This window comes from Cyrtonyx montezumae, unplaced genomic scaffold (assembly GCF_038088225.1).
Source record: "Cyrtonyx montezumae isolate F1298 unplaced genomic scaffold, pur_monq_1.0 scaffold_10, whole genome shotgun sequence".
In the NCBI taxonomy this organism is placed as follows: domain Eukaryota; kingdom Metazoa; phylum Chordata; class Aves; order Galliformes; family Odontophoridae; genus Cyrtonyx; species Cyrtonyx montezumae.
Genome location: NW_027071826.1, coordinates 500727 through 513505, shown reverse-complemented (window position 1 = coordinate 513505; position 12779 = coordinate 500727). Strand labels below are relative to the sequence as shown.

The 12779-nt window shown below is 40.2% G+C and overlaps 1 protein-coding gene across 1 annotated transcript in view; it reads left to right on the top strand.

The window, feature by feature from the left end:
• The window catches only part of MNAT1 (MNAT1 component of CDK activating kinase), a 112516-nt gene that overhangs the window by 37664 nt on the left and 62073 nt on the right, over positions 1-12779 (top strand). Inside the window, exons 4-6 of the mRNA XM_065747686.1 lie at positions 2995-3098; positions 6308-6448; positions 11856-11981. Of these exons, the coding sequence (XP_065603758.1) occupies positions 2995-3098; positions 6308-6448; positions 11856-11981 (371 nt within the window). The remainder of the gene's footprint in view (positions 1-2994; positions 3099-6307; positions 6449-11855; positions 11982-12779) is intronic.

Here is a 12779-nt window from a genome sequence, read left to right as displayed (position 1 = left end):
TTTTAAAGAAACAACTGAGGTGTTCAGGAGCCAGAGGCATTTTGGCATCTCATCTTGTTCTTCCTCTTGCACCTGAAGGTGGCATCTGGGCATCCTGCTAGCACAGCATGTCTCATATGCTATTTCTTTCTTGTGTCGTCATTGAAAAGTTTACAGAGCTGTGTGTGGATTTAAGTTGTAGGAAGTGCTGACATTCCCATGCAGCTGCTGTCATTGCAGAGCCTTGATCTGATTGTATGCCAGCATTTTCACATGACCATTCTTCTATGCTGTAATACTCAAATGTGAAGCTGCTTGTCAGCTGGGGACTGTAGACTAGAAAACTGGAGGTCAAATCTTCCCTAAAATAATAAAAACTTACACTGAAATAATGTGTTTTATTAAGGAAATTCTGCCAGGTCTGGAAAGCAATATGTAATTGCAATAAGAAACTGGAAATGTTCTTACAGCCCTTTTGGAGCAAGGAAAAATAGATTGAAATTAGTAATTTGCTTCCAAAACCCAAGGAGCTGAGCTTTGAAAGTCAGAGAGCTCTCAGAACAAAGAGTTGTTTTGTGGTAATGTCCAGGGCTCCACCGGAGGTGAGATCAAGACCCTGAGATAGGTGCTGCACGGAGCTATAGTAAGGAGACTCAGCAGAACATACACAGGAGAAAGGAAGCTTCATCCTCCTGCTTGTGGTTCTCACAGATGGGAGACCTGCAGTGTAGAGGTCTAGTGATCTGCCCTAGAACAGCAGCAAAGCTGGAAATTGAACCCAGGTTTTGATTCCCAATCAAATGCTTAGCCCACAAAACCAGCCTGCCTCTCAGATCCCTCCTGAAGTTAGGATGCTGGGGCAGGGCTGCAAGAGTTTGGCTGCTTATCATGAGCCAGACTGAAATAAAATGTTGGTCCTCTTGATAGTGCTGCTTATTTAGAAAAGGGAAAAAATAATAGATACAGCATTTTGTTTAAGATCATGGATTTATTCAACTATATCCTGCCTAACCCTTTTTGCTGTGGTTCAAGGAAAGACTGAATACTTCAGATAGAAATAAGATAAAGTGTTAGTTATGTACTCCTGGAAAGACTGTTCTTACGTTTCTATTAGTTCCCTTGCACCATCTCTGGCAGCTGTCCATTGCCTTTACTGAGCCAGTTCAGCTTACTGAAAGGTTTCTGCAGACACCATGAAGCACCCGGCGTCCTGCAGTCGGAGCAGGGGGAGAGGTGACTGCCTGTGCCTGGGAGAAGTGTAGGCTGTACTGCTGGGTTAGTCCAGCTGTAGCCAGCGATTCTCACACTTCAGACCTTCCCCTTCTACTCCCAGTAACTGATCTCTCGTGCTTCAATTTTCTGGAATTACAGATTGATTAAGTTGGAAGGGACCTTAAAGTCCATCCAGTTCCAACTCCCTGCTGTGGACTGTTTGCCACCCACCAGCTCAGGCTGCCCAGGGCCCCTTCCAGCCTGACCTTGGGCACCTCCAGGGATGGGACACCCACCACTTCTGGGCAGCCTGTGCCTTACTGCCCTTTAAGTAAAGAATTTCCTCATAAGATCTAGCCTAAATCTGCTTTTTTTTTGTTTCTCTAATTGCTCTCAACTGCCTTGCCAGTCTGGGTTATTGGTGGATTGTCTTATCTAGAGACATTCTGTAAGTAAATTTCTGCCACATTACTTGTGGAGGGGAGAAAAGAATAAGGGGTTTTTAATCTTTTCCGAACTGAGATGTTCTGCTGTTCTGACAGGAAGCAGCACAGATATCATTCTTTTTCCTTCTGTTTCTCTCAGCCTCGTTTGCACAAATAATTTTGCAGTGGTACATGTGCACCGGGTTCAGTTGGCTCTAGTCACTTGAGAAAACTAGGAACAGAGAACTAAATAAAAATCCTCCAGTTGCTGTGCTGGTGTTTGCACTGGAACCCCTTCCCCTGCTGATTGTTTGCACAACTGTGGTGCCTTTATTCTCTTGGAAGGGATTCATCAATGACTGTGTAAAGTACTCTGCTGCTTTTGTAAGCTTACAGTAGGTGTGTGACAAAGCTCTTAAAAGTCTCTGGGAAGAATACTGTACATTTATGGTCTTCGTAAAGCTTTAGGGAGGTGGACATGAGCCCAGCATCCACTTTTGGTATCAAACACCGGCGACTTCCCAGTGATAATGGCTTTCAGTTGGAATTCACTTGACCCACAATTGAACCAGTGACCTAGAGGTGAAAGACTCAGACACTGTATTGAATTACTGATCATCCAACCATCTTTCAAGCTGTTGATTATAGAAACCCATCAATTCTTGAGGTGTAGTCCATGCCGTATGTAGATGGTCCGGAATGCTCTGCTAAACTATGGAGCTTGCTGGCCAACTCTGCTTGCTCATAATTATGTGAGATCTTGCCTATCACTGACAAGAGGCATCAAAAAAATGTCATTTTAACCAATTAATCTGGGTGCATCTGCAGATTCTTTGTAATTAGGTAATTGTACGTTGGTACCTTTAAGTCAGTGAAGTGTGAAATCAATCTGAGTACCTGAAAAATCTGATCTCTGTAGTCTCTGTACATTAGATCATCTTATGAAATGGACCAGCTTGACTTCTAACCTTGTCTTAATATGTATGCATTTAGTCTAACTTCATCTAACTGGAGCTGGTTAATTAGCTAATGTCATTTAATTGGAACATAGCTGCAACTGCTACTTAAAAAGGTCAGTCTATTACTGACAGTACCATGATTACTCATGTGCATCATTATCAATTTCATAAAACAGGATGCAAGATTCAAATTTGTATCTATTACAGATGTAGAAACCTGAAGAAACTCTACTGGCTTCTGTTGAAGTTTGCAGGGATTTAGCAGGCTGCATCTTGCTCTGCGAGGCATATCTAAGTAAATTCTGTTATTGTGTTGTTTGTGTCTGTTGCTGGAAGTATGGAGTGTGTAAGAATAGTATTTCTTTGTGATAGAAGTGCACACTGATCTAATACTTTCTGTCTTTCTAATGTTTATGCAGTATTTAACTTGACTAACAATGTGGATTTGGAGAACACCAAAAGGAAAATGGAGCTGTACCAGAAGGATAACAAAGAAGTCATTCAGAAAAACAAGATAAAACTGGTTAGTTTAACTTCTCTCCCTTACAGTTTTTATTCATTAGCAGAAGAATTAAAGGATTTTCAAAGTGACATACTTTCTAAAGTATCATAAAAGCAAGCCAAAACTGAAGGCACTTATGCATACTTCACTTTGTATTCAAAACTACAATATGCTAATATTCTGTGATACTGATATTTAGTGCTGCTTAGAGAGATGAAATTGATAGTTGGAATGCAATTATCCTCTATTTTGGAAAGCATTTAAAAAGAGGGACAGGCAGTGAAATCTGTATTTAATACATCACCACTACATTGTGCTGGCAGTCTCATTGGACAATATCCAGGAGAGACCAACTTCATTCCTATACGAGGACAATCGCTCCTTTCTCATCTGAAGGGTAAAAGGAATCCAGATGCAGGCATTATGAAGCAAGCTCCCAAGGGAGAACTGTAAAACTGAAGGAAAGCACAGGTCTGGCTTATGCAAAATTTAAAATGGAAGCTGTTGAAACAAACATTTAAACTTTTGTTCAGGAGCTGATAACAGTAACATCAGGAGTATTGTGTATATTATGTATACTATCTATATGCAAAACACACGGTTCTTTGAAGATGTATTCACTAAAATATGGCTCAGATAGAATTCTGTTCTTTAAAAATAAACTTGCAAACATCTCCTTCTGTAAGAAAAGTTTAACCTGTGTATTTTTATACTGATCAAGTACTTAACATTTTTATTGATTCTTGAAGGAAAATGTCTGCCCAGAGTGCGACTTAACAAGGTTTTATGTTTGTGTTCCAGTTGTACTAGGGACTGGCTTTCAAATCAGTAGGGGTGAAATCCTCACTCCCCTAAAGTCTGTGGCAAAACTCAAAGTGATTTCTTTAGCAGTAGGATTTCACAGGAGGAGACTGGAATCTCAAAAATGTTTGTTTGAACCTCTTCCTTTTAAAGGCAAGGAAATTTCCCTAGGGAACCATCTCTCTGATCTGTTATCCTGTGTGTGACACTGTGCAATATCCTTTGCTTCAGAGTTGGAAGAGACCTCACAAATCTTGGGCTATCTTATTTTCAACATAGGCACAACCTCTTGCGTTGCCATAAGAGCAGTGTGCTTTACCTGCTGCCCGTGTTCCGTTCAGGTACTTGACTTGCAGACAGCTGGTGCACTAGCAGTGTGATCACATCGAGCAGCGCAGTAATCCTCTGTACCCACCCAAGCCCTCTGGGTCTTCTGTTTCCTCTGCTGTATGGACTTGCTGTGCTGAGCAAGTCTTCATGTCTCCAGATCTCCCCTAAGTCTGAAGCTTTTTCTTTTTGCCCAATTGACACAGTTGCTATTACAAAAACACACAATCTTGCCCATAAATTTACCCCTCTACTAAAAGCTGAAATGGTGCCTTTTTTTTCCTCTAGCTCTTCTCAGATTTTAGAATGTCTTTTCTCCTTGAATAAGAAAAGATGTGGTTATTTCAAGCCTAAACTTCTCATGGTTGGCCTTTGTCCCTTTGTTCCTGGACTGACAAATAATTGTCCATGGCCATGTTTTGCTTCCGAGGAAACGTTGATATTTTCTGTCCCTCTTGATGCATGCCATTTAATTTATATTTATTTTAACCCTTTGCCTGTTCCAGTTTGAGCTTTTGTTTGGGAGGCAGAAAGGACCAAAGTTGAAAGCCATACTGGACCTGAGACCTCAGCAGTTTTTTTTCATCTCTACTGGAAATACGTTGACATGAGTGATCTTAAGGTTGTTTTTCTCTTGTCGCGCTGTCATACGAGAAAGTCAAAATCAGTAGTGATCAAGTAGTACATCATATTACTTCTTTTGTTTTGACTTTGCCCCAGACATTCACCATGATCGTCTTTATTTCTTCAGATCTTGGAACTGTTTCTAGACTAGCTTTAAGCTTGGCACAACCCTTGCTGCCTGTTGAGCTCTCTTGTTTTTAGTTGTTTTGCTTGGTCTTCCATTCAGAAAGAATTTGCTCTAACTTGTGATCATTCTGTTACTGCTGTAGCGTGATGTAGTTTAGGTTTGTATGTTAGTTTACTTATTCATGACGGTGATTTTTCTGGGCTGGTTTTTCAGATCTGTCAGCACTTTCTGTACAATTTTGCTTTTGTTTCACTGTGAAATCCAGGCAGTTTTTATGCATAGAAATGGAAGAGGCTTGGAGTGTTTTATAGACCCTGAGCTCTTAGGTCTGCTGACTGAACTAAGTAGATGCATTAATTCTTTGAAATAACCTCTGTTAGCAATGGGAGGATTTTTGTTTTCTTTCATTAAACGCAAGCAGAGAGCATCTCGTGACTTTCTGTTGACCAGTGTCACTGGTACTTGCAGAATGAAGGCATCATTGGTTGACTCTGACAAGTGATGGGACCTGTCAGCTCTTCTATCAAGGAGTAACTGGGCCTCCCTGGGACCCAGCAGCCTGATCTGATGGGCATTCTTTTGATTCTCCCTTCTGTATAAAGTTCTTCAACTTTAATCTTTTTTTTTCTTTTTGACTTTCAGTGGTTCTGTTAATTTTTGAGCCTTCTTCTTTTTAGTTCTACTATGAGTTTTAAATACAGTTGACTCAGTAGTTTTAAGAAGCCTTTTTTTATCTGTAGAAATGAACAAAACCTCAGTCATCATTTTCCTAGTAAGTTGTTTCTTTTCTCCTCCTGTGGCACACAAGCATTATTCAAGTTGTAGGGAAAATACCTCACCTTCTGGGAATGTTAAGATGTTCAGAGTTCATACTTAAATATGTTCTAGTTTATGCACTTCTTCTATGCCACTGATAAACACAAGTTTGCACACAAGATGCAGCTGCTCTACAAAAGGGGTCACCGGGGAAAATTTAGTAAAATTATATTTTCTGTTGCTTTCCTGCATCTCTTGAGAAGTAAGGTGTGTAAGAGAAAAAGGGGATGCCTTCATTTTACAGCTAAGGTATAAGGAAAAGCCTCTGTCATTCCTTATCATTCAGAGCCAGAATCTAGATGAGTACTTTTTGTACTGCAGCAAAATTTCTACCGCAGTAAAAATCTATCTTTACTCTGGACAAGAAGAGAAGGTAGAATTGTCATCCATAATGACCATTAGAAGGTAAGATTTGTCTGCTTTCCCATTGCTTGGTCTGCCCTCGCTCCTCTGGTAGGCAGAAGAGTTGTGAGGGATCTCACTCCATGCAAGGATGAGGATTGCTGAGAGTCAATTTCTAACGTCTCTATTTCAGACCCGGGAGCAGAAAGAGTTGGAGGAAGCTTTAGAGGTAGAACGACAGGAAAATGAACAAAGGAGACTGCTTGAACAGAAGGAGGAACAGCTACAGCAGATGATGAAAAGGAAGAATAAGCAAGCGCTCTTGGATGAGCTGGTGAGTAACAGAACTGGAAGCTTTGAATGCTGTGCAGCAGGGGGAACAGCGGATAGGTTTATACACATCTCCTTCAGTTCACTGTGGAATTAACCCAGCTGCCGCTTTCTGCTTTCATGTCTTGCACATTTTATACTACTCTTCTGTCTCCTTGCATTTATTGCAGTTCTAGAAAGAACTCTGAGCAGCTTTGGTAAGCCAGGGGTTAGTGGGAGAGCACTTCTGGGATATCACAACTAGTATGTAGGCTGAATGCACTCATCGTCCAGAATTTCCAGTGTTGGTCAGGAATGATAGGGAAAGCATTCTTGGATATTTCAGTGCAAAATTGATTTTTCGTAAGTTGCAGAAGACTTGTTTGGGTATTTAGAAGAAATTTTTTATATAAAAAATGCCCTTAATGAATATGTCTGCTGTATCAGTTTCCTTAACAGCTGATATTGCTCTGATGTCTGAAGAACAGATAGTATAGAAGTGTAGATTTCTATTTGACTTGACAATCTGAAAGCCACAAGTTTGACTGATGCAGGTTTGCACTTAAACAGCTGATGCAGTTACTACTTCACCTCAACCTGATGTATGGTGAATGAGTTTTGCCATGGTGTAGCCTATGCAGCTGCATTCTGCTGTTTCCTTCAGCCAACGACAGTCGCTTCTGCTGTAGTGTCCGTCTGATCATGCAATTTGTGAAGAGGTAGTGAGGAGCTATTCACGTGGTTCGACCACAGTGTGAAGTTCTACCACTGTTTGTTTGTTAAGCAGTCCTGAATTTCTGTGGCTGACAACTGTTGTGCTGAAGCAAAACAGTAATTAGGAGCTACTTGATGAACTCAGCCGCCTCTGCAGTAGAAAATAAAGATCAGGCAACGGTATTCTCATGACCTGGGTATTGGTCAACTCATTTTGAGTCAGAGCACCTAAGTAATGATGTAGAGGCAAAGCTAGTCCTGGAGCTCTTTTCCAGGTTTCAAGGGGAGAGTTTCTTGCAGGGAATCTTGGGAAGAAGATTGGAGGCTCAGCAGCTTCCTAGAGTTAACAGCTACTAGAAGAATAAGGTTTCTTGCTCTGAAAATGTCATGTTCTTTTGCAGTGGACATCTTGTGTGTGATATGCTTCTTCTGAAGTGAACAAAGGTTGGATTCATCTGAGGGGTGTGTAGAGTACTGAGGAGAAACTTAACTTCTTCTGTAAATGGTCTTGATCTTTTTTTTTTTTTGGCTTAATTTGCCATTATTTCTGTATTTGAAATGCAGTGATGATATTTGGCCATGGTGAGGCTCAGAAATTATTTGTTCTCTAATCAAGATTTACTTCAGTTTAGTTTTTTTTTCTCGTACGTGTGTAGATATGTATACACAAACATTCACACTTTCTTCCATAGGAAGAGTCTCTGTCTAACATGAAAAAAAAAGCACATATGTATGCATGTAGTTACAGAATGTGCAGTTGTGTCCATTTGTGGTTTAAAGCTTCTTGGCAGATTTTAATTCAGAATTTCTCTCATTTCAGTTTCTTGTTTTAGTATAATGTTGATTCTTGCTTTGTACTCTCTGTTTTTATTTAAGATGGAGATACTTTTCTGATTTTTCCAGGAAAAGGAGAGTTCTTCTTTGAACTAGAGCATGAAGAGAGGGTGTTGGTGTGCATTCAAGAGTTGTGGGAGCTCTCCTGAAGACCTATTGTTTTCAAAGGCAGGGGTCGTGGAAGCCTTTCCCTGGTTTGTTTAAAGGAGCTGTTGTTTCATTGTTTATAGTATGGAGCAGAGAGGTTCCCTGAGAATTCTTCAAGTCTGTAACTTTGCATCTGGTAGTCTCTTTTCACTTTCAAGGTAAAAGTGCTTACGTTCCACATAATTTGGAAGGAATAGTTTGAGTAATGGATCAATTCATGACAACTGCACAGTGAACTCAAATTTAGTGTCTCAGAAAAGGGATTTTGAACTGGTTTCTGACTTAGTTCAATCCTGCTCTAACATCAAGTCTTAATTTACTAGAGACTAGTGTTGTTCTTCTACACAGCAGTTGGTTTTACTGGAAACCTACTTCGCCAGATGGCTTTAGGAAAGAATGGTTGTAAATAATCCTTAAAACAGCACCCAAATAGGGAGTGTTAACTGTGATTGCATGTGTACTGCTATTAAAATAATCTTAATATTCTGAAAACAACAGAAGGGTGATTTTAAAGGCTGAGGAGGGAAACGGGGCAACTTTTAAGTAGTTTAAAGTTGTTTGAGTTCTGTCTCTGTTTATGAGGGGAGCATTGTCAACTTAAATTTGGATCAAAACTTATTTAGTAATTACGCTGGTTTTATAAACCCTTGTAAGGTGTTTGTACAATGACTTATAAAGTCTGTAGAAAGCCAGCAGTTATTAAACAAATAAACGTTTCCTGTGGTCTCTTAAATCGCTCTAATGCCATGCTGCATATCTGAAAAAAAAAATGAATCTGATCATGAATAAAATCGAAATGCAGCAAAAGCAGGAGCAGTGTAAGGAACTAAATTAAAAAAGAACTGGTACTGTATCAAAACCACAAGGGTTAAGCTCTGCCTACACTGTTCCTGTGATATCAGAAATGCTGGTTTGGCAGGGCTGTGTGTAGAGGGAAGTGGGGATGTCAACATTCACCCTTAGATTTGGTCTATTCTGAATGCATCACCTGCAGCCATGTGACCTGGCTCTTGGTGACTTTTTTTTCCCAATTTTTTCCCCGCTGTACTGGACATAAAGAGAACATTTAGGGCCTATTTCTTGTGAGGCGTGTGCAGAAATGTCAGCACTTCCCTCAGCTTTGAGTGACGGACAGGTTTTGGGTTCATAAAAGAAGAGCACCTGAACTGAGGGTGCCCCATGCACTTTCAACAGGAGAATTCTGCTTTTGGTGCTTAAACTTAGACTGAGGAGTTTCATTTAATTTACACATATGCGTTGTGTTATCATAGTGAATAAAGACCTTAGTGGTTTACAAAACCATACAGGTGTAGTGCCTGTTTTTAAAGAACTTATAATGTAGATAGTTCAGAGGCAAGAGAAAAGGCACAGAAATGCTTGGTATTTAAAATGTTGTGCAGCAGGCTCTGGGTTGCTCAGGTCTCACAGACAGATCTGGCCTTGAGGCTGAGCCTCCAAGAGCATGGCCTGTGCTGGGAGCAAGGTGAGCGGGGCTTTGTGTGGCTCATGCTGTGCACACTGCAGCTCCCAGTCCTGCTCTGTTACCTGGTGGCCGTTTTGCCTCCCAACTCAATGGAGCAGATTTTATATAACCTTCATTATAAGTGACCTCTTTTGCAGTAAAACCTCACACTTGAGAAGCACAGCACCTCGCTGTAATTTAGGCTTGTAGTCTCAAATGTATTTTACATTTTTATTAGAAGAGATGTGTGGTTTGTTTGTTTATTGATTTTCCCTCTTGTAAAGCCTCTAAACTTGGGTAATCAGAGTTTACTAAAATATTAAAGCACTACCCTTATTTACTGTATAAACTCATCTCTATATGGAGGTTTATAGAGCTGCTCTTAGATGTCTTCTGTGATGTGGGACTTGCACTTACCTCTTCAAGAGCCTGTTCTCCGTGGGTAGGAGTGGGATGGCCCCGCAGCACTTGGTGAACAGGCATCTTTTCCCTGGGCCATGCATTAGTTTGGAATCACAAAAAGGTCAAGGTGTCTTAAAGATGTCAAGCATCCACCTTTTACCAGAACCTCAGGGCTCTTTTCACACATTTGAGAAGTTTTTGCATGTAAGTAGCTTGTGGTTTTTTTTTTTCCCCATACAGAAAATTGCTAGTAAGAATAAATGCTTACAGGATTGGATCTTTGATTTCTATTTCTGTGTTAATGGTTAACAGGAGGGCTGTGTGTGTGTTAGAAAGGACAAACAATCATGAATGTGCTGGCTTGCTGGCACCGTGGTGATTTCCCACAGTTGTGTAATCTGGTTACCAACCATTGTGCTGATGTGGAACTGTTAAGAAGTTGGTATAAAAATGGGCTTCCTTTAGTTATTGTGCCAGAAGTGCAGTGAACACTTGAGGAATGTGATAAGGTCCAATGAGCTAGAGAAGCCTGGAATGTTAGATCTGGAGATGAGGAGAATCTAACATCCTTAAACTCTGAGAGCCAGCAGCACGTGGGTCTGCAGGATGCCTGTGAGTGTGTGAAATGATTTGAAGATGTGGACTGTCGTCTGAAATTTCTGTGGCCCAAATTTTCCCCCAGCTGTACAAAAATCTCACCTTGGGAACTGCTGAAACTTCAGGCAGGTTCTACGTCTGACATCTGTCATTCTGGAGCCAGTTTCCTGTGAGATTTTTCTGCTTTTAACAGTTGCTACCTAGTCATGAGATGAAGTGAGTGTAAGAAATAATAGAGAGGAAAGAGGAAGGAGAGTGATGAGGCAATAACAGGTGTAAAACACAACCTTTCTTCGTGAACGCTTGTAGAGATTTCTTTAGGCTGCTCTGGACAGCAAGGCATCGTGCAGCTTTAAAAGCTTCCAACTTCTTCCTCCAGACTGTTCTAAAATAACACTGGCAGTTCAGTCCATTGCAGCGTGGTTCACAGTTCAGTGTTTGCTTGGTTTGAGCGTCGTCTGAGAAATGCTACCCTGCAGAAGTGCTATTCTGAACTTCTTCGCTGCTTTCAGCTTCACTTCTCTTCCAGCCTGGGAGTCCTGGGGTGCTTGGTGGTGGTGTGGATAGTCACATTAGTTTATTGGAATATTAGTCAGTAATTTCTGACTCTCTCCATAATGTAGTGCTTAGATGTATGTTAATAATCATTCCCTTGTAGCCTAAACATGAGTTTAGTAGCTAATTCACTTAACTATTCATTTTATTACTTTTATATATTTTTAAGAAATTGGCTGGCTTCCCTAAAAATAGGTTGGTGAAGGAGAAAATAAATATGCTGTTGATTGCACTTACAATAGTGCCATTGTGCAAAGCAGAGCAAGGATCATTTCCAAACGGCCTCAGGTGAAATCTAATGGGAAACAATTTCAAACTGGTCTGAGTTCATTGGTAGAAAGAATGTGTCTTAGATAAACATCTGATCCAAGTTATACTGCTTTCTATTATTCCTTCTCTGATTAAGCTTTTATTTTTTTTTAGTTTTAATAAACATGGTGACATTGGCTGGTTGGAACAGGGAGTGTTACGTTGTCTTTAATGTGGATTCTGTAGAAATGGTTGTTTGCAGGTTACTCTGATTTATGGGGTTACTGCCGCTTTTTTGTATGACTAAAAATGATCATTTTCTGCAAACTGTTATTTGTATAAGGGATACTTAGCACTGCGCTGCTCTGCTAGGGATGCCCTTTCAGATACAGCTTGCAGTTTTGAAGTATATGCAGCGTTAATTAGTACTTACTTTGGTTTAGCATTCAGATGTTTATTCTTATGTTTACAGGAGAGCTCCAGTCTTCCTGCTTCGCTGCTTTTGGCTCAGCATAAAGACAAATCTACTCAGCTAGAAACGCAACTGGAAAAACCCAAACCTGTCAAACCAGTCACATTTTCCACTGGCATCAAAATGGTAAGTTTCTTCCTTTACTGTTTTTAAGCATTCTTTCAAAATGCCCGCTTCTTTTTAAGACACAAGATTTCCTAGTTTGAAATTTAAAGGTTATTTTAACCAGAGTTGCATGCTGTATTAAATAGTTGAATTTCTATTTATATAATTGGGAAAGAACAGTCTAGGTATTTCATCGTTCTGCTTCTTGGAATATATGAAACCTTTTCATTGTGTAGCTGTATAAAACAAGCTGTACCTTTTCCTCAGTAAAGTTGTGCTGCACATTGAATTATTTTGTCTCTCATTTGTGTAACAATTCTGTAAGTTGAAATTTTAGATAGAAGACTGCACTCTCCAAGTTTGTTCTAAGCACTGAAATGATCTGTGAGTATGGATAGGCAATGTTGAAAATGGTGCTGAGTGGTTCAGGATGCTATTTTCATTGCTACTGGAATCTAGGAAGCAGCAAGTATTTTGTCAGATGTTACTGCTGTAGTGGCAGCTACAGATTTGTCATCATTCCTGCATTTTATCTCAACATTGTACAATGTATACGTCTACTGGTGCATGGAAATATAAGATAAATAAATCTGGCTTTTGGGAGGGGGGAGGGCTGTAGGTGGAGTGCGAGTTGTTAATCTTTTTTGTACCTTACTGGTTTCCTCCATTTTTTTTTTTTCTTTTTAAATCCCTGCATTCATTGTTTTTTAGAGTTGATAATGTTAAATGATGTCTTGAAAAAAAACCCAGCACTCCCCACCTTTGTGGCAAATCAGAAAGTAAGCAAAGCAAAAACCTTTGCATCATGCACACTGGTCT